This window comes from Oratosquilla oratoria, chromosome 14, assembly GCF_046742065.1.
Source record: "Oratosquilla oratoria isolate Oo_2021 chromosome 14, ASM4674206v1, whole genome shotgun sequence".
Classification (NCBI taxonomy): domain Eukaryota; kingdom Metazoa; phylum Arthropoda; class Malacostraca; order Stomatopoda; family Squillidae; genus Oratosquilla; species Oratosquilla oratoria.
Genome location: NC_134790.1, coordinates 32130386 through 32153198, shown reverse-complemented (window position 1 = coordinate 32153198; position 22813 = coordinate 32130386). Strand labels below are relative to the sequence as shown.

Sequence of the window (22813 nt, the reverse complement as noted above, 5' to 3'; positions counted from 1 at the left end):
TCGTCTCCTTCCTCAATTCCTTCCATTTCCCTCAGTAATCCCTCCCTTTCTCCTTTTTCTTCACCTTTCCACTACACCACGAGCTTTCCCCTTCCCTACTAATACAACAAAGGTACTTCCTCATTGTTGAGATCCACGAAAATTGCACTTCTTTTCTGGAGTTCCAATCTTCGCCGTGAATCCGATGTATGTGTGTACACACACACACACACACACACACACACACAACGACTTAACGGCGCAGTGGTAGCGTTTGCAACTGCTAACCCAGCGGTCCAAGTTCGAATCCCGCTCAGGGCTGAAATAATTTTAATATCGCTGCGCTGCGAGCCGTTACTCCAACTCTCGTGGGCGAGGAGTTGTGTGTGTGTGAAGTCACAGCATTACTCATAGATCAGTCATACATGAGCTCTGAGCCCCCATCCACGAGGATGGTAGCTGTCGATCACGAGTCCAACACGTGATCCAAGACAATGGCGATTTTCTCTCTCCTCTCTCTGTCTCTACATGTGAATTTTTTGTTGTGAGGATGGATACGAATAGAAAAGCACAATATCATGGTTGAGATAATTTATTGGCATAGGAAGGAACTCAAGGAAGTAATGTTTCATTTCAATAAAGTGATGATAAATACATATACAGATTAAGTCAAGTAGTTTGTAAAACATATTTCTGTTACTTGTATACAGGTTGCCTTTTATACAGAGGACTAATACTTGCCTGTGCATGTTACTGTGTTATGATAGAAATGTTCCATAGCTTGTACGAAGTAGAAATTCGTTACATGTTTTCGTTTAAGTTAAGATTTGAATAAATTGGTCTGTGGAAGCAGTGGCTGATTTGGTGTTGTGGAATGCAGAATGGTAGATGCAGTAATATTTGTTTAGTATGAAGGCTCTAAACCTGGATTCTGTGAACGGGTTTCAGGGGCCCTGTGAAGGTCATTTATAAAATAAACATCATGTTCACCATCCCATCTCTACTTGTTAGTGGTGTAAGGTGTGATGCTAGTGTAATCGAAATTGTACTGGTTCTCACATTCGCTTCTTTCTGATTGCGTGCAGTAACTGATACCTGCCCCAACAGCTCAAATGAATAGGGCAAAGGTGATGAGTTTGGCTGCAGCTATGTGTCTATTGGCATAAGCCTCTCACCTTTTTTCCTTCCTTTCTACTTGAACAGTTCAGTTTTTCTCCAGATTATGAAATGAGTCCGTTTAGAAAAACAAAGGAAAAAAATTAGAACCAATGATTAGGAAGTAGTCTTGAAATAAGAAAACAGTATCTTCAGTAGATTCAGATATCATAGTATGGAGACCAGTGTAAATGTATCTTTTGGATATGGTGGTGATGGTTATGATGTGGCATTGTATAAATATACTTGTATGCTTTGTAGCTGTATCATACTTGCAATTTTTTTCTTTAGTATTGAGTGATTGAATTTAAACTTTAGTTTTATTTGATGGATGCATGCTAGTAGACAAGTTTATATTGACTTTGATTCAGCCACTGAGAATATATATTTGTGATCTAAGAGATATCTTTAAGTCAAAATCATATATCCATCTTTCCATTTTGTTTTTATCTCCTAAGTGTTTGTCAGATTGATAGTGGTATGTGTAATTTATTTGGGAAGTTAATAGGAATGTGTGGTAATAAGTTTGTATATATTTGGAAATTAGAGCATTAAGAACTTAACATATTGGAAAAGATAAAGTTAAGGATTTGTGTCATAACATCTAATTAAATTTGTTGTTTAGTATCAGTGGATGAGATAGGGACATATAGTTTGCATTTATTCCACAGAAGTGGGAAGAGTAAATTTTTTTTTAAAAAGTCATTATGTACAGTATAGAGGAGTACCCTGCTATTTGAAGTTTTGAAAACCAAAGATTCATGCACTTGAAACTAGAGAATAAGGGAATTTTTTGTGATAGCTTCATTCTTTCAGATTTTCAATTTCTTCCATATCTGAAGATTTGTTATTCAAATATTTGGCTTTCATATCTAAAGGTTTGCTGTTCAAATAGTCATTCAGGTATATGAGCCTTTCAGATAGCGGGATATTCCTGTAGTCTAAAAGATGTGGGCATCAAATTACATTTGTTTACTAAACTTTTAGATGTAATTTGTGATGTGGGCATGTTTACATGCTTAACTAACCTCATGTGTGTTGACTGTTGCTGCTTGCAAACTCCAGAGTGTTGGAGCAGGAGAAGGCGAGACAGGTTGCCAAAAAGTCGTAAGTGCCTCATTACTAATGATTATGTGCATGGCTTAGAAACCCTTCATATGTTTTTTGTACCTATACAGATTTAGTCTTCCACTTTAGTTAACATTGTACTAGTTTGTCTTAGCCATGTTTTAACCTTGTAATGCAAGACAAGTGAATATGTTTTATTTTGAATATGGTAATCCATCCTATATCTAGACTAATTGGGCCATATGATGTTTGGATCTGGGGGTTACAGTGTTTAGATACACCTAGGTCTCTTAATTCATCACTTTCCAACCGCCACTTGTGCGGGCATTTGGGCCTTGGACATAAAACCCACTTTGGGAATTAGTGGTGTTTTATGTCCTGGGCCAATTCCCAAAGTGAGTTTATGTCCTGGGGCCAAACATCCACATAAGTGGCAGTTGGCGAGTGTTGGATTAAGAGACCTCCTGGCTGTGCAAACTAAAATTATCCTCCCTCCCCACCCCAGTCTCTACTCTGCCACAAGATTGCTAGATTTTCAATTCTGAAGGAGTAGAAGTGGCATACAATACACATAAATCTTGTTTGAATAATCACAGTTCATGTAGTGGCAGTTCAGGTATGGGAAGGATTATTGTATATGATACATAATTGCATTTACAAATGTCACTTTTGTATATGAAGTTCTGTGTATCACACTATATGTTGGTAGTTAATGAATTATGTATAAGAATCAACCCTCAAAAAACATTTTGCCCAATGAAGATTTTATTTTGGCAAATGTCACTACAATGTCATTCAGCTTAGAGAAATCACTTTGTGTTTCTATGGTTGAAATAGTTTAAAAACTATCACATTTAACCTTTAAAAGCACTTGGCCAGACAATTTCATTCAGGTCCTTTTTCTCCTCCTCCTCCCTCAACTCCTCCTTCGTTCTTGTGTTTGTTTTTCTTTCAGTAATACCTTCCCTGTTAGATCAGGTTTCTTTCACTGGACACCTGCAGCCTCATATTACTTTGCGATGGTTCATTCCTTAGATCTCTTGCTGCTCAAGCCTGTGGTTGCAGCATTAAGCTCTAACATTGTGTCCCCTATCATTCTAATGATAATTCATTTATGTCCATGAAAAGTTATTTTATATCAGTTATAGTACATTTAATGGGACTGAAATAGGGATCTGTTATTTGGCTTAACTGCATATAGTTTGTTTGAATAAGTAACTGTTATTAGTTGGGGAAAATCACCCTGGCTTTTGTAGTTGAAGGGGTGGGAATGAAGTTGGGGGGTTCCTAAACCCTGCCTCAGTGATGCATCATTTGATAGATAGAAGGTGCCTTGGGTGTTGGCAATAATGTACCCCCCGTACAAGCACACACACACCAAAGTTCTCTATTAACTTTATTTCCTCTACCTTTTCATGTAAGGAAAACTAACAATCACTTATTGCCCCCCTAATGGTGTAAAAGGTAGTGACATATGCTTGTATAACATTCTTTCCAGTGATATTGATGGGAGGAGCTGGGAACTGTTGGCAACTACTGTGGTGATGCAGTTTACCTGTTAGTGAAGCTTGAGGCAACAATAATTATTATTGTTAATAATAGGGCTGATAAGAAAAAAAAAAATCATACTATGAGTATATAATCACTAAGTAAATAGTAAGCTTAAATTATTGTAGATTGAAAATCCTGAAATACTTTATATACTCTATCTGCATATTTCTTTACACTGGCATTTCCTCAGCTGAATAAAAATGTCTGGTAATAGCCTGAGTAAAATACTCTTGTGTAGCCATAGAAAAGAATGTAGGTAGTCTTGACCTTGTAGTACCATGACACTCCCACTGTGAATGAAATTGATGAGTATGAGAATAATATCTGTAAAGAATATCATGAGGCATGTGTCCCTTGACATTTTCCTTCATTATCCAAAGCATCATTTTAATAAGAAAAATACAGTAAACTCGGTGGAAACTGTTCATATTTACCACATGTGATTTTATAAAAATTCTTTGTGTCTGCATACATTGATATAGCTCATATTGTTTTGTGGTTGTCATTTTTATAAATGTTAATGAGGTGTCTTTTTTTTTTAACTGAATTCCTGCCCTTTTGAAAGTGTGCATGTCACTGAATATCACCATAGGGAAGGGGTACATTGGAGTTCTTCAAAATTGTAAAGAGAATGGTGATCAGTAATCATTGTACCCAATTTTACTTTGGTTATAAAATGTGTACAGTGTGTAAGCATGTGATAAAATGTCAGATGATATATATATATATATATATATATATATATATATATATATATATATATATATATATATATATATATATATATATATATATACATATATAAAATGAACTTGAAGTATTTTTAATAAATACAGTACCAAAATTTTTAACCATTAAGTAGTTATTCTAACAACCAGTACAATATCTTATATGTAATTTTGCCCATTTACAATTAACTAGTTTATTATTAAAATATTGCAAATGTATATTCATTGTGAATAGGGTGTACTCACTCGTGACAATTATTTGCAGTGGACATCCTGAGGTGACAACCACAACAAGTAGTTACAACGTTGATTACGGCCCTACTACCACCACAACAAACGGACACCACCACCACCAGCATTCTCCAAGTTCTTCTCACTTATCTGTACAGTCGGGACCTGAGGGGGGAACACAGTTGGTGTCCAGAAAACAGACCCAGCACACAACACAACAGGTAAGGTTTTGGAATGCTTTCTCTATTTTTCTGTTGACTGTCAGGCCTCATGGTAGCCCAGTGGATATTGAACTCATGAGTAGGTGGTCATGAGTTTGATCCCTGAGACCCATTGCAGGCTTGTCATGTTGATTCCTGACAGCCCTGGCCAGGCAGGGAGGTGACCCACTGTTGTCCAAAAAAATCCAATGATTTGCTGTAACTGACAGGGCTTTGCATTACTAGGGGTTTCTCACTGCCCACTGTGTGGGAGTGGGATGGTGAGTTTGAGTGTTGACTGAACAAGTCTTGTCTTCAAGTGGTGACATTGAGGCATTGGAAGGAGAATGGATCTCTAAAGGCATAATATTCCTGGAGAGGAACAGATGTCGTAATTAGATCAACAAAACAGAACGTTAGAGAATCTTACCTGAATGAATTCTCTAACAAAAATCGTTAGAAATATATGTATATATGCTTGAGACTTCGATGGCTAGTTCCTTGCCGAGGTTTTATCGTCCTTTTGGAGACACGGTTAAAGCTTGTCACGGTACCAGTGTTGAAGCTAGTCACTGGGACGAGGGTTGCAGCTAGTCTGACGTACCGTGACAGAAAGTTGGTCTTGTTCAGCAGGAGTTTTATTGAGCCTTCAAAACGGTTTCGAAGTCACGGGACAACAGATACTTGATGTAAGTTCTCAAGTTCCCGATTTGTTAATCAAATTATGACATAGGTTTAAATAAATAATAAAGAGGGAGGGGAGTTTTAATAACATTAATTAAAATTACAATAGTGTGGTATGAAGTTACAGGAAGATTCCCAAATAAAAAATTAAACGAGCTTTCGGGAAATTGCCGTAGCTCCAGGTAAACAAAGTCATTCCCGTAACCACAATTACCACACAGACTACCTGACTAGGGTCTAGAGGTGCATCACTTAGGGGCCATTATACTTGGTCTCCTGAACAAGCTCTCTTGTCTTTCACAATATTTTAACTTTTTTCTGCACAGTATTCTTTAAAGATTTCCTGTTATAGGAGAGCACCACACCAGCACTTGTCATCCCACATCTTCTGCTAACTGGCAACATAGAAACAAGCCTTTACACATGCATTAAAAGTACGAGACCCACACATATTTTTCTATGCTGCTACTCTTGGCTCAGAGATCTAAAACCCAGTATGATGAAGTCCAATTCCATTCAACCCTAGCCAGTGTCCCTATTTCAGAGCAAACCTTCAACACCAGTGTGGGTTTGATGTCCAATGATCACTAAATTATACTAGAATTGGAAGTCTTGGATGAACATTTAGAGCAAAAAATAACTTGAGTCTATGGTACCATGAGAACAATAAATTACATGAAGAACCCTTCCCCCACACAGATAACTTTAACCTGGTTCTGACTTCCATCCTACCTCCACAAAGGATACTTGAAATACCAAATGATAATATACTACCCATGGCCCTGGCACTATTTTATTTCCCAATATTTGGAGCATAACAAATGTAGATGTCACAGCCCAACAGGCATATGTGTGGAATAGTGTAGAAGATGATATAGCCCAAGCTTAAACAACACATGTGTTCAAATGTGAATATGGTAATTGAAAATCAAATATATAGATTAAGTGGGAACTGTACGTGAATTTGAGTCTAGGTATGTTAGAAAATTAGAGAACAGGGGATGGGACCCAATGAGTGTTGCTCATTTCTTGTATATTACAATTAGGTAGATACATACATACCAATGGCTATTTCCCCCTTACAAGGGAGGGAGCCAAAAAACAAAGGCATAAAATCCACTCCCACCCATTTCATCCCCAATGTACTCCACTCCCATTCATCCCCCTCCCTCCCTCTTATCTTGGCTCCTCCTGGATGATGGATCATCCCTGCATCTTGCCCACTGTCCTGGGTCAGAAGCAGTGTAGCAAGACACAGCACATCCACAGCAAGGTGGCTTCTTTTAATCAGCAGTCCCCCCCTCTCCGTCCCCTCATGCAGAAAAAGAGAAGACGAGAAGTCCCTTTGGACTGCATCAAAATATCATTCACACATACTTCTTCCCCCCACCCACTCTCAAGCATTACAGCATCATCCATATACAACCATTCTCCACTCACCCCTATCTTCTGTCTTCTCGAATTGAGGTAAATACAATTGGGTAAAATACTACTTTACCACCACATATGATCCATCATGTCCAAACCCAGCCAAATATGCAAATTGTGAAGAAAACTGTGCAGCTTTATCTCCATTTGGCAAAACTTCCTGTTGTCCTGTATGCCTGCAACATATTCCATAATGCCTCTTTATTTTCCCTGTCATATCTCTATCTATATACCAATAGCCTTCTTCCCACTTATAAGGGGGGTAATCAGCCAAGGTATACACCATCCCCTACCCATTAATCATTTCCTTTTTAATTTAACTCCTTGTGGATGAAGGGTTATTCCTGTTCCCTGTCCACAGCCCAGGTCAGAAGCAATGCAGCAGTGCAGAGCACATCCATAGTAAGGCCACCCACTTCATTTATACAGTGGCCCTCCCTCCTTGACCCGTTTTTGTGAAAATAGAGAAGACAAGGAGAAATCCCTTTGGGGAGTGTCAATTAATTTCTTTTCACAATCTTTTTTCCATTCAATCCAATCCCTTTCCTATATCCTGTCATATACCCTCACCAAAGAGTGAGGGGGACAAGTTGGGTAGAGAGGAGATAAAAATGGCAGATGGACTCAATGTATTGGTAAAGATAATGGTGGCAGGGGGTGATTGGCTTAACCCTTAGAATATGATGATGCCTATGTAGGCGTCATGAGGACTGAGTGAGTATACTAAGGTACTGGTGTTGGCATCCTAATTATATTTATTTTGTAGTTGTAGCCATGTGACCCCTGTATTCTATGAACAGGCTTGATTGTGTGTTCTGTGGTTAAACATTCTGGGTGCAAGAGAACAAGTACAACATAGAGTGATTGATGTCTGGAACAAACTGAACAGAGAAACAGTGAATGCCAGAACTATACATGATTTTAAGAACAAACTGGATGTGGAGAGATACGAAAACGGGTCACTACGAGCATAACTCTCGTCCCGTAAAATACAACTAGGTAAATACAACTAGGTAACAGCACTAACTTTATATTTTTTTAAAGCACATATTGTGATGCATCATTGTACACTGGGCAACCTAATGTGTGTGCAAATATTTGACTCTTATTGAAGAGGTGAAGAGTTGTGAAATGGTGACTGCTTCCTACTTCTTCCTGCTAACATAAAGTAGACAGCAGGACAAAGGATCCCCTGTAGAGAGGTGCAAGGGTACCCAAAGCAACCTTGCTAGGTACTGTAAGGATGCAGGTTTTCTATCTGTCTATATACCAAGAGCTTCCTAGGCTGTGGTACAGCCACCATCCAGTCCTTCTAAATTACCAATGGTGGATGGATGAATCCACTGTGGATATCTGTTTAGGATGTAGCACTTCACCTCATACTATTGAACACATTATGGAAGACTGCATTGTACATAATTATGCATGCCAACAACACAACATATGCTATAAAAGATTTGTGGGGAAACCTTGTTTCTGCCATGATGCTCCTCAGGGAGATGGGGGCTGCTCAGCCAGACAGCATAGGGAACATCATCATCATAATCATCATCATCATCATCACCCTTATAAGAGAGGTAGTTACAGATTCTCAGTCGGTAAAACTTAAACTGTGAACTGAGGGCCAGAATCCTAGTATCACACAGCTCTCCAATGTCCAATGACTTTATTTCCAGGAAGACCGACACAATGTCCTGGGAGCTTAGAACATCCAGAGGTATTGAAAAAGTTGAAAGAAACTATATGGCCAACCGAGTGTGCTTTCAAAGATCGATATAGGTTAATGTCCATCTCCATTGAAGTTGTGTTATAATGTGAATGGAAGGTGATTGGCTTGTTCATGCTGCAACCAATTAATATATTAAAGTTACCTGTATAAGGGAAACTAATGATTTAATTTTCATTGAACCCACATAGAAATATCTTGGAGATGAACAGTTGTATATCGTCCACCTTTCTGTGCAAGGAGAGTTTATAAACAGGGACTTGTACTATAATAAGGTGGTGGCATAAAAGCAGTCCCACAGTAATACAACACAAATAGCAGTGGTTTTTTTTCCCATAGAGGAGTGCCTGAGGAACATTGCAAGTTACTGTGGGATTGCAGGTCTCCGGCTAAGGCTGGCAAAGTGGGTTAGAGTTAAAGTGTTGCTACTTGTGGCAGAGCTCAGGAGTGGAGGTAGTTCATATTGTGCCTAACAAGTGAGTTCATAGTACAGGCATCATTTCTGTCCATCTGTATACCAAAGGCTTTTTCCCCCTTTGTAAGGGAGGTAGCCAAGTCAAAGGCATGTACCTACTCCCAAGTATGTACCTACTCCCACCCATTCCACCCCATCCATCGCATCCACTACCCTTTTCTCCCTCTCATCTTAGCTCCTTGTGGACAAAGGGTGATCCCTGTATCCTGCCCACTGCCCTGGGTCAGAAGCAATGCAGCGGACGTCATACTAAGTTAAATTCCATTTCAAAAGGTCCTTCATAAAATGGCACTGTCGTAGCCCATGAGAGGGTGAATTTGTGATGTTAAATTGAATCATGGTTACAAAAGCCTCACTTGGGTGGCTGAGTGAAAGCGCAACCCACTTACCTAAAGCCTCACTCATAACTCTTTCCATCTTAGCACCTTAACCCCTAGAATATGATGATGCCTACATAGATGTCATGAGCTACGAGTAGGTGTATGAGGTTGCTGGCGTTAGCATCCTGATTATATTTATTTTGTAGTTGTAGCTAAATGACCCCCGTATCTGTGGACAGGCTTGATCGCATTTTCTGTAGTTATATATATTCAGGGTGAGAATGAGTATAACAGCAGTAATTTTATATTTTATTATGTGCATATTGTGATACATCATCATACATCAGGCAACCTAATGTGTGCATGAATATTTGATTTGTATTGAAGAGGTTAATATTCAGTTTTCTCCCCTGACAAACGTGCTAAGCTTGCCATCCTCTTCAAGTCCTTCTCTGTCTCTCTGAGTGCATTGTCATTTGCACATGCCAGGCTGTTTTACCATCCAACATTACCCATTATTTTGCTCTCATTTGCTCATTGGCCCAGTCCAGAAACTAAGTTCTAATCTCTCGGGTTCACACCTCCTTGAGAAGGTGGGGTTATTTGTGTCCACTTGGTGTTGGCAGTGGAGCATGAACAACTGCTCTCCAACTTCTTGGGACAGTACCACCCTTTTTTCACTGTCTTGATAGTTGGTGCAGCTGTTTGAAAGCTGTACACTGCAGCATCTTATTAACTGATTGACATTGATAAAATGCTTTGATTTGCAAACATTTTTTCTAAGGGGATGTAAAGCATTACATTTAGAGAAGTCATTTTCATACTTCTTAATCTAAGTTACATTAATTTTCAAATTGTTCCCATGAAGACATACATATATACATATACCAAGGGATCTTTCCCCCTTACAAGTAAGGTAGCCATATCATCCCCACTCATTCCACCCCCATTTATCACCCCTCCCTCTCATCTTGGCTACTCCTGGATGATGGGTCATCCCTGCATCTTGCTCATTGTCCTGGTTCAAAGCAATACTGCAAAACACAGCACATCCACAGCTAGGCCGCTTCATTTAATCAGCGACCTCCCCCCACCCACCCACACACACTGTCTTCTCATGAACATTGAAGATGAGGAGAAATCCCTTCAGGCTGCATCAAAATATCATTCACACATAACCACTCCCTAACACAACACCCCCCATCCCCCCACCATGCTTTACAATATCATCCATACACAGCCATTCTCTATTCACCCCATCTTCTGCCTTCTCCCTTCCTTCCCCAACAGACATTCCTCTCTTGTTCAACTGAGTGATAAAAATGCTATAATTTGCAAGTAAGTCTTTCCAAGGGGAAGTAAAGCGCTTTCGTTTAGGGAAGTCATTTTCATATTTGTTAATCTAAGTTACATGTTCCATTAATTTTCAAATTATTTCCATGAAGACAAAACACATTTTTATGTTGAATTTTTTTCCACAGATAACCACAACGACCAAAGTGATACGAGAAGTACACCACATTGGGCCTGACGGGCAACCGGTGGAATATCCAGGGGACTACGGCACTCAGCCAAACCCAGGATATGCCATGGACCCCTACCGGCCTAGATCTCCTGCTAGTGAAGCTGGTAAGAACGACTACAAATTTGCATTTCATTTTTGTTTTCCTCTTAGGGATGAAATCCATTATAAGGCCAAATATTTTTAACAAATATTTTCTAATGATTTTTGAATTGACTTTTGTATTGTGTACTGGTGGCATAATCAGAAACATGCTGGTCTCACATTCGTTTAGTTGCGTGTTTGAATCCCACACTTCTCTCTTGATTCCCAGCAGTGACTGTTACTTTCCCCAACAGTTCAAGTGCACAGGGCAAAGGTGGCAGCTACAGCCACAGCTATGTCTCTCCTGAACAAATTTTGATTTAAGAAAGAAATAAGCAAGAACTGGTTTACCAGTAAAGTGGTCAATGAATGGAAAAGACTTAGTAACCCAGTAGTGAGCACTGAAGCTATTGGTTGTTTTAAGAAAAGTTTGGGTAACTATATGGATGGGGATGACAGGTGTTTATGGACATGGAACTGCCTATTATAAGTCGCATGATCTCTTGCAGTCTCCTTCATTTTTATGTTGTTCTTACCTTCATACTCATGTACAGGGGACAACCATGATTCATTTATTCATACACCAATGGCCTTTTCTCCCTTACACAGGAGTTAGCATAAAACAAATGCATAAAATCCACTCCCACCCACTCTGTCCTCACATACTCCACTCCCATTCACCTCCTCCCTCCCTCTTATCTTGGCTTCTCCTGGACGACGGGTCATCCCTGCATCTTGCCCACTGCCCTGGGTCAGAAGCAATGTAGCAAGACACAGCACATCCTCAGCAAGGCTGCTTTGTTTAATCGGCAACCCCCCTCTCTGTCTCCTCATGCAGAAAAAGAAAAGATGAGAAATCCCTTTGGGCTGTGTCAAAATATCATTCACACATACTCCCCCCCCCATCCCTCACCCACTCCCTTCCATGCTTCACAGTATCATTCATACACAACCATTTTCCACTCGCCCCTATCTTCAGTCTTCTCCTTTCCTCAACAGACATTAACTTCTTTCCCAATGCCCCTTTTACCCCATCTATCTCATACATGGTCACTCCCTCATGTTCACTCCTTCCTCCTCTACCTTCCACACCTCTTTTACTAATCTTTCTTCACTAATCTAATTCTTTCCATGTGTCCAAACCATCCTAGTGCTCTTGTATCAATCCTATCTCCCAAGTCCCTTTCCACCCCTGCTCTCCTCACTTCCTCATTTCTCACTCTATCCAGCCAAGTACTCCCTACCATACTTCTCTGGCATTTCATCCCAAACACATTTAAACTCTTCCTCTCTTATGTTCCATGTTTCTGCCCCATACAGTGCTATTAGCACAATCACTCCTTCATACAATCTCCTCTTAGCACCCATTCCCAAATGTCTATTTCTCATTACACTTTCTAATCCCCCAAGGCATTTACTTGCTTCTCTCAGTCTACATTCTACCTCCACTCCTTTCCCACCACATTCGCACCCAAGTATCTAAAACTATCCACTTCCTCCAGTCTCTCTCCCTTAATATTCATTTCCAGTTTGCTGCCTTCCTCTCCCCTTGTACATCTCATCACCTTTTACTCAAATTTATCTTCAACTTCCTTCTTTTGCACACCTTCCCAAACTCTGTCACTAACTTCCTTAATCCCTCCTCTGATCCTGCTACAAGCACAGTGTCATCAGCAAACAACAACTGGCTTATCTCCCATTTTTTCTCCATTTTCTTTAACCATCTCCAATTCCTGGCCCATTACCCTTGCGTTTACCTCTCACATCACCCCATCCATGTATAAATTGAACAGCCAAGGCGACAAAACACATCCCTGGCAAGGTCCCACCTTTACCTCAAACCACTATCTCTCTCCATTTCTAATTCTAACACAGGGTACTCTTGTAAACACGCTTGACTGCTCTTAACAGCTTTCCTCCTATCCCATATATCTGCAGTACCTCCCACAGTGCCTTCCTGTCTACCCTGTCATAAGCCTTTTCCAAATTCATAAAGGCTCAAAAAACATCCATTCCTTTTGCTAAAGCTTTTTCACATAGCTGCCGTACCACGAAAATCTGATCCACACAACCCCTACCTGTCCTAAACCCACACTGTTCCTTACCAATTACTCCCTCTGTTCCTGAAAGAAAACTGACTTAGAATGAAATTATTTGTATTTCAAAAGCCTGACTGCAACTCTTATATTGCACGTGGATATGGACGTTCACAATATCAAAGAGTGTTTTCGCATAGAATCAAGTTTTTTGCAGAAAGACACATGCAAGGCATTTTTATCAAAATGTTGGGATATCTTTTTGTCTTTCATTCTACTTATCTACTACCACTACCCAGAATTCTTGAGAATTTATTTGTAAAAATCAGAAAATATACTTGAAATCCTGATTTCCACTGTTGCCTTTGAAGTAATCATCTTGGGCTTCCATACTACAGTGCCAGTGATTTTCCCACTGTTGGAAGCACTCAGAAAGTCTGGGTAGTGGTAGTATACACCAAAGGATTCTCTACCCTTATAAGGAAGGTAGCCAGCCAAGGCATGCACTCAGCCCCCTCCTATTGCACTCCCATCCATCACCCATCTGTTTTCCCCTTATCTTAGCTCTTCATGGATGAGGTGTCGTTCCTGTCTCCTTCCCACTGCCCAGGTCAGAGTCTCCATATGACTTTGGAGAAGGTATATGACAGAGTTGGTAGAAAGGCAATATGGAGTGTTCTGTGGATGTATAGAAAGAGTGTTAAATGGGTTTTAATGTATACATGGCAAGTGTTTGCCTTGCTTCAGTCACATTCTCCTTTATAGGGGAAAAAAGAAAGGGGCTTTGGAATGTATATACACCACCATTTCTGTTCTGTTAGGTGATACTTTATTACTGAATCCTTCCAGTACTTGTTTGGTGAGGTTTATGAGCAGTATAGTGGTGGAGTATCCTTCTTTGAATCTGCATTGATTTTACAGCAGTAATGATAATAATCTGTTTTCTCTTTTTCTGCATGATGGGATGGAGAGGGGGGTCACTGATTGAATGGAGCAGCCTTGTGCTGTGCCTTGCTGCATTGCTTTTGACCCAGGGCAATGGGTGAAATGTAGGGATGACCTGTCATCCAGGAGGAGCCAAGAAAAGAGAGAGGGAATGGAGTGGGTTGGGATGAAATGGGTGTGAGTGGAATTATGCCTTTTGACTTTGGCTACTTCCCTTGCAAGGGGGAAAAAGCCCTTGGTATATGTAGGGATATAATGATAATTTTTGCCTTAAATTTCATAAGCTAGAAATTTGTAGTCTCACAGTGGCTGATAGTGGTCCTTAGTCCCTCCCTTAAGGTCTCTGGGAAGAAACATTAGATTGTTGTTTGTGTTGAACTTGTATGGGCAGACAGTTGTTGTTGTTGTTGTCGTTCCCTAGACTGTCTGTCCGAGCAGTCCCGTCTCCCCAAGGAATGCCATAGCCGAAACTGGGTTTTCCCACAAATCCTTTATAGAGCGTATGTTGTGTTGTTTGCGTGCATGATTGTGTATAATGCAGTCTTCCATTATGTGTTGTATGGTATGGGGTGAAGTGTTACATCCTGGGCAGCTGTTCACAACGCGGTCATCCAGCCTCTTCTGGTAGCTTAGAAGTGCTGGGTGGTGACCGCACCGCAGTCTGGCCAAGTGGACTCTGTCCTTTCGTGGGAGAGAGGATTCAGAAGGGTGGATATCAGGGGGTCTGGCATGCAGCAGTGTGTTGTCTTTCAGTGTATTAATGGAGCGGTGAGTGATATAATTATGAATATGTTTCCGGAGGCTGGTATTTGGTGGTTGTGGAGGAAAAGAAGAGAGTATCTGTGCATGATAAAGGTCTTTGGGTGTTGTTTTAATGTTTCTTGGTGTGTGTGGGTGTTCTGCTATGTAGTGTAGCGGGTGTGATGTTGTTGTTGTTGTTGTTGTCGTTCCCTAGACTGTCTGTCCGAGCAGTCCCGTCTCCCCAAGGAAGGCCACAGCCGAAACTGGGTTTTCCCACAAATCCTTTATAGAGTGTATGTTGTGTTGTTTGCGTGTATGATTGTGTATAATGCAGTCTTCCATTATGTGTTGTATGGTATGGGGTGAAGTGTTACATCCTGGGCAGCTGTTCACAACACGGTCGTCCAGCCTCTTCTGGTAGCTTAGAAGTGCTGGGTGGTGACCGCATCGCAGTCTGGCCAAGTGGACTCTGTCCTTACGTGGGAGAGAGGATTCAGAAGGGTGGATATCAGGGGGTCTGGCATGCAGCAGTGTGTTGTCTTTCAGTGTGTTAATTGAGCGGTGAGTGATATGATTATGAATATGTTTCCGGAGGCTGGTATTTGGTGGTTGTGGAGGAAGAGAAGAGAGTATCTGTGTGTAATAAAGGTCTTTGGGTGTAGTTTTAATGTTTCTTGGTGTGTGTGGGTGTTCTGCTATGTAGTGTAGCGGGTGTGATGTGTTTGTGGTGGCTGCAGCAAGTGTTTGTGTGCCTCTCATGTCGAGGTGGTCCTTGACTTTGAGGACTTTTGTTTCATGGTGTAAATGGTCTGTAGGTGATGTATTTGTGCAGCCTGTAATTGTTTTTAGGGCTTTGTTTTGTATGATTTGAAGGGTGTTGTGGTGTGTCTCACTGAGATTAGGAGCCCATGCAGGACTCGCATAATTCATCACTGAGCGTATGCATTGTTTGTATATTGTTATATTAGTTTCTTTGTTTTGTCCAAATGTTGTTCCAGTGATTGACTTAAGTGCGTTAAGTCTAGGTGTGCATTTGTTTTTTATGTTTGTGAGGTGTGATGTGTTTGTGGTGGCTGCGGCAAGTGTTTGTGTGTCCTTGACTTTGAGGACTTTTGTTTCATGGTGTAAATGGTCTGTAGGTGTTGTATTTGTGCAGCCTGTAATTGTTTTTAGGGCTTTGTTTTGTATGATTTGAAGGGTGTTGTGGTGTGTCTCACTGAGATTAGGAGCCCATGCAGGACTCGCATAATTCAACACTGAGCGTATGCATTGTTTGTATATTGTTATATTAGTTTCTTTGTTTTGTCCAAATGTTGTTCCAGTGATTGACTTAAGTGCATTAAGTCTGGGTGTGCATTTGTTTTTTATGTTTGTGATGTGTTGTTTGAAAGACATGGATGTATCGTATGTTACACCAAGAATTTTCGGTGTGTTTGTGTGTGGTATTAGAGTGTTGTTGATGTAGAGATGAGGTATGTATTTGTGTTCTTTTGTCCAGTTGGTGAGAAGTGTTGCCGTAGATTTGGTTGGAGCTATTTTGAGTCTGTTTGTGATGAACCATGTGTTGAGTGTGTCAAGGTATGGCTGGATTATTTCTGCAGCTTTGTCTGTGTTACGATGTGTGCATGTGATTGTTATGTCGTCTGCGTAGGAAGAGATTTGTATTTCTGAGGTGTCTGGCGTGGGTAAGTCATGCATGTATAGATTAAATAGTGTGGGGGATAGAACTGAGCCCTGTGGTACTCCGTTCTTAATGTTTCTGATGTGCGATGATTGGCCATTATATGACACATAAGCATTCCTACCTGCCAGATAATTGGCCAGCCATCTTTTGGTGTTATTGTGCATGTCTGTGTTATATATTTTATTTGTTAGGTTGTGGCGGGGGATAGCATCAAAAGCTTTACTAATGTCTAATGTTATAAGAAGTGTTCTGTGGTGGGGCCTATCTGAATTGATGCCATCTAAAATTCTTTGTGTGAGGTTTATCAGAAGAGTGTTTGTGGAGTGTAGTGGCCTAAAACCGTGTTGTGAGTCAGCAAGGGGAATATGTGGTGTGACAAGTTTAAATATTAGGCGTTCAATGACTTTAGAGGGGGTGCAGAGAAGTGTGATTGGGCGGTGCGATGTTGGGATTGTTGGGTCTTTGTTCGGTTTTGGAATGGTGATTATTTTACCATGCTTCCAGATGTCGGGTATAGTGTTGTGTGAATAGCTGTAGTTTGCAATGTTTGTGAGTGCGTGTATACCTTGTGGTCCAATGTGTTTTAGGTGGATGTTGCTTATGTTATCAGGGCCACAGGCAGATGAGTGCTTGAGACTATGTATTATGAGTTTTGTCTGATTGTCTATGAAGGGTGTATAGTCTGAGTCTGTGGGAAAGTCTTTTTACGTCGAATGGTGCGTCGGTCGTCAGGGTGAGAAGTGAGATGGCTTGTCTGTGCAAAATGACGTATGAGTGCGTTTGCTTGTTGTCTGTTTGAGGGTAGATTATCTGTTGTTGTGATTATTGCTGCGTGAGAGCGTGTAGTGTTACTGTTGGATAGTGTAATGCTGTTGAGTGTTTTGTACAATTTGCTGGTGTTTGTTTTGTGATCAAGTGTATTGATAAAGTTTTGCCAATTTTGTGTTTTTTGTTCATGTATTTTATTGGCAATCACAGTGTTTAGTGTTTGTATTTGGTCTGCTATGTTTTGAGGGATAGGTGTGGGGGTATCGTGTCACGTTGTCTGACGAGGCTTTGGATTTCTGGTGTGAAGTTGGGGTTGTGTGATTTTCTGTTGCCTCTAGGGATGTATCTCTTGTCTGCATTTTGTATGATTGTATTAAAAGTGTGCACAGCATTGTTTATGTTTGTGATTGGTGTACTGTTAAGTGTTTCAAAATGTTGTTCTGTCTCTTCAGTAAAAGCTTCCCAGTTAGCTCTCTTGTAATTGGTGTAAGTGTGTCTGTGGCCAACTGGGGTGCATCTTGTTTTGGTGGTGATGATGATTGGAAGGTGGTCAGAGCCAAGGGTTCCGACCACTCTCCATGATGTTGTTGGGGTTAGGCAGGGGGAGCAAAAGGTGATATCAGGAGAGGAGGGAGTATAGAGGGCTTGGTGTGGGATATGTGTATGATTATGTGTGTTGTTCATGATAGTCAATGAGTCAAACTGAGTCTGTATATCAAGCCCTCTGTCTGTGTCAGGGTTGTCGGCATACCAGGCAGACGACTTGGCGTTGAAGTCTCCACCCATGATCAGGTTGGGGATTGAGGCTAGTTGGCTAAAATGAGGCCTGAAGGTGTCTGGAACTGTGGGGGATGATTGGGGGGGAATGTACATGTTAACTATTGTCAGTGTTGATTTGTTGCCTGTGCGGATTCGAATGGATTGGATTTCTGTTGTGTTATCTGTGGTAGGGAGGAGAATTTTGGTTGTGGCACTTGTGTCCACAAAACAGATGGAGTGGTGGATCAGGGTGATGAGTCCACCGCCATAGCCGTCAGTCTGGTCTTGTCTGATGGTGGTGTAACTATGAAATGATGGTGTTTTGTGTGAGTGTCTTAGTTTTGTTTCTTGTAAAATCGCAATGTGTATGTTGTGTTGTTTAAGAAAGTGTTCAAGTTCATGTTTTTTTGTGTTAATACCGTCAATGTTGTGTTGTAATATGTTGATGTTGTGTGTTTTGTATGTGTTGTATGTTGCTGTTTGGGGTTGAGGTTGGGGTGGTAGTGGGGAAGGTGTAGGATCTGGGTCAGAGGGGGGGAAAGGAGAGATCGGGGACAAAGGAAGGGGAGTACTAATCGGGGGTAAGGGCAAAGGGAAATTGGGAGTGGGTAAGGGTGCTGGCTGTGGTTGGGGAGGTGGGAGTGGGGTTACTGGAGGGCAGGTAGAACATGTCCAAGTGTTTGTGTATTGGTTTGTGTCAGCAAGTGTTGTACAAGTGAGGTGGGCCCAGTTTTTGCACATATTGCACTGAACTGAGCCCTTTGTCTGTCTGCTCGAAGTAATGGGTTTAGAGCATGTTGGGCATGTGTATTTTGTGGTGGGCCCAGGATTGCTCTCTACATCTCCAGCTAAAAGTAGAAGAAGAGGGGTGATCGCCGGAAAATCACCCCTCGGTGCAGAAAAAACGTAATATTGCATGTTGGGAAAAAGGGTTGTGGTACTCCCCAAGGTAGGTGTAGCTCCTCTTGGGGATCGGTGCCACCTGCGTAGAGCTGATGGCCAGGGGTGGTTGCTGCCGTTTGGCCCCCAACTCTTGGGGTTGGGGGGTGGTCCCACGACGTAGACGCTGCAGCTCCAGGGCAGACAGTTCTTATCATTGGCTGATAGTACTAGTAGGAAGGGAGCAGTTGCCAGCTGTAAGCTTTCTATTTTGTTAAAAGGTGAGTGAACAGTTGATGGTTGAGAGGGATCTCAGGTCTAACCTGGAGACTGCACCACCTGTTAAAGATGGTTTGATGGGTTTCGAAGATAGATGACAGAAGAAAAGAATCTCTCAGATGTCTGTCACAGGACCACAGTGTGCAGGCTACCTGTTGTTGGTCCTTGTTGATTTGGTAGAGAAAGTGTATGTATTTTGATTCTGTCAAAGATGAATCTCTCCATCAGTTTAGAAATGGTATGGAGGAGAGAGAGAGTTATGTAAGATGCTTGGTTCTTTGATAGTTTATTTGGTCTTAAGGTGGGGATGAACAGTGATCATTTCTCTGCTTGGGGTACTATTGTACAGTCAGGAATGGTTAAAGTTATCTGTTGGCCCAGATGTTTTAGGTTTTAGTTTGGTATCTTGTCTGGTCCTTCTGTGTGTAAGTTTTTAATTTTTTGTCTATGGTATTTTTTGTGTCTTTGCTAAAGAAGTGTTGGGAGGTTTCTGTGCCTAGTTTTATATTGGTGCTAAGATAAGAGGGAATGTGGAGGGGAGTGGAGTGTATTTAGGGATGGAATGGGTGGGAATGATTTTAATGCCTTTTTCTTTTTGGCTACCTCCCTTGTAAGGGGGAAAAAGCCTTGGTATATATATGTATATATATGTATCTTAGTTATTTTCCTGTTTTCCAATGTTGAGGGTTAGAAGCTTGTTTTGGAGATGTGGCTTGTTAATGATATTGCTTTGTTGTTCTGTGTGAGAGATACAAAGAAAAGAAAAGAGAAGTAAAGCACAAGGTAAAGGAGGCAAAGAGGAGAGCAGATGTGAAATGGGGTAAGAGTATGACAGAAAATTTTGAAAGTAATAAAAAGATATTTTGGAAAGAAATTAAGAGAGGAAGAGGAGGCAAATCAAATAGAGAAGTAAATGTAAAAGGTGTAGATGGAGAGATGATAATGGAAGAGAAGGCAGTAAGGGGAAGATGGGCAGAGTATTTTAGGGAGTTGCTAAATGTGAAGGGGGATAGGGAGGGAAAGATAGTTGCAGTGGGAAGTGCTAAGAAAATGACCATGACGAGTGAGGAAAATGGAGGAGAAATAAGGAAGGATGAAGTGAAGGCAGTTGTTAAGGTGATGAAAGCAGGTAAGGCACCTGGTCTGGATGGATGCCATGCAGAATGTCTAAAATAGGAGGTACAGTGATGGTGGACTGGCTGGTGAGGTTATTTAATGTTTGCTGGAGAGAGGGTAGAGTGCCAGAGGAGTGGAGGAGTGCCTGTATAGGAAAGAGGCCAAACGCAGAGTATGGGAGTCCAATATATTTTACGTTTCGCCCAGCAGGGCTTCTTCAGAAATAACACCGATGAAAATCATTTTACTCCTTATATAGCCCGAGCCTTGCGGGGAGAAACAAACATTAAAATGGTGTACACACAATTTGCAAATTGCATGTTACTTGTAATTAAAATTGCCAATGGTTTGTTTATTGTAAAAAATCCACTATTCTGATTTATATTTTCTATGAGGGATGTAAACGCCAATTCTAGACATCTACGTTTCATTGTATGGTTTTCATATTTTATAATCTTGGAATTATTCCAACCAGTATTGTGGCTGGTATCGAATCTATGTTTAACCCCTTCCATTCGGTGCCGCACAAGTAGGCGTCATGGGGAGCGAGTGTATTCGCGAGGCTGCCATATCGGCGTCTTGATTATATTTATTGTAGTCGCCCCTCCATAATGACATTCTTTCTAATTCTTTTGTAATCGCATTTTCTATGGTTATCAAAATTCACGGGTGAAGAGAGAACGATCGATATAAGCGGTGACTATATTTTATGATGCGAGTATTATTACGACACGTCGTACGGCTGGCATTGGCTGCTGCCACCGAGATCTAAGTCCATGACGCCTACGTGTGCGGCACCGTATGGAAGGGGTTAACAATGGCATTATATATTGGACTCCCATACTCTGTGTTTGGCCTCTTCCCTACAGAGCTGTTGCAGTCATTGCTGCTTTTACTCATCGAGTGCCTGTATAGTTCCACTTTACAAGGGAAAAGGGGACAAGTGTGAGTGTAGTAGTTTCAGAGGGATTAGCTTGTTAAGTGTAGTTGTTGTTGTTGTTGTCGTTCCCTAGACTGTCTGTCCGAGCAGTCCCGTCTCCCCAAGGAAGGCCACAGCCGAAACTGGGTTTTCCCACAAATCCTTTATAGAGTGTATGTTGTGTTGTTTGCGTGCATGATTGTGTATAATGCAGTCTTCCATTATGTGTTGTATGGTATGGGGTGAAGTGTTACATCCTGGGCAGCTGTTCACAACACGGTCGTCCAGCCTCTTCTGGTAGCTTAGAAGTGCTGGGTGGTGACCGCATCGCAGTCTGGCCAAGTGGACTCTGTCCTTTCGTGGGAGAGAGGATTCAGAAGGGTGGATATCAGGGGGTCTGGCATGCAGCAGTGTGTTGTCTTTCAGTGTGTTAATGGAGCGGTGAGTGATATGATTATGAATATGTTTCCGGAGGCTGGTATTTGGTGGTTGTGGAGGAAGAGAAGAGAGTATCTGTGCGTAATAAAGGTCTTTGGGTGTAGTTTTAATGTTTCTTGGTGTGTGTGGGTGTTCTGCTATGTAGTGTAGCAGGTGTGATGTGTTTGTGGTGGCTGCAGCAAGTGTTTGTGTGCCTCTCATGTCGAGGTGGTCCTTGACTTTGAGGACTTTTGTTTCATGGTGTAAATGGTCTGTAGGTGTTGTATTTGTGCAGCCTGTGATTGTTTTTAGGGCTTTGTTTTGTATGATTTGAAGGGTGTTGTGGTGTGTCTCACTGAGATTAGGAGCCCATGCAGGACTCGCATAATTCATCACTGAGTGTATGCATTGTTTGTATATTGTTATATTAGTTTCTTTGTTTTGTCCAAATGTTGTTCCAGTGATTGACTTAAGTGCGTTAAGTCTAGGTGTGCATTTGTTTTTTATGTTTGTGATGTGTTGTTTGAAAGACATGGATGTATCTTATGTTACACCAAGAATTTTCGGTGTGTTTGTGTGTGGTATTAGAGTGTTGTTGATGTAGAGATGAGGTATGTATTTGTGTTCTTTTGTCCAGTTGGTGAGAAGTGTTGCTGTAGATTTGGTTGGAGCTATTTTGAGTCTGTTTGTGATGAACCATGTGTTGAGTGTGTCAAGGTAAGGCTGGATTATTTCTGCAGCTTTGTCTGTGTTACGATTTGTGCATGTGATTGTTATGTCGTCTGCGTAGGAAGAGATTTGTATTTCTGAGGTGTCTGGTGTGGGTAAGTCATGAATTTATAGATTAAATAATGTGGGGGATAGAACTGAGCCCTGTGGTACTCCGTTCCCAGCTACACTTAACATTGTACCACAATCCTTTTTTCCAACATACAATGTTAAGTGTAGTTGGGAAGGCTTATGGGAGGATCTTGATTGAGAGGATTAGGAGAGGAACAGAGGGAACAATTGGTGAGGAACAGTGTGAATTTAGGACAGGTAGAGGTTGTGTAGATCAGATCTTTGTGGCAAGACAGATATGTGAGAAAGCTATAGGAAAAGGTAAGGATATTTTTTTGG

At 41.2% G+C, this 22813-nt stretch overlaps 1 protein-coding gene across 4 annotated transcripts in view; it reads left to right on the top strand.

The window, feature by feature from the left end:
* The window catches only part of p120ctn (adherens junction protein p120), a 751624-nt gene that overhangs the window by 579659 nt on the left and 149152 nt on the right, over positions 1 to 22813 (top strand). For 2 of the 4 annotated variants that reach the window (XM_076197956.1, XM_076197957.1), the window contains exons 4-6: positions 2200 to 2241; positions 4747 to 4933; positions 11027 to 11174. In XM_076197956.1, coding sequence (XP_076054071.1) covers positions 2200 to 2241; positions 4747 to 4933; positions 11027 to 11174 — 377 coding nt within the window. The remainder of the gene's footprint in view (positions 1 to 2199; positions 2242 to 4746; positions 4934 to 11026; positions 11175 to 22813) is intronic. The other 2 variants (XM_076197958.1, XM_076197959.1) reach the window with 1 other exon arrangement.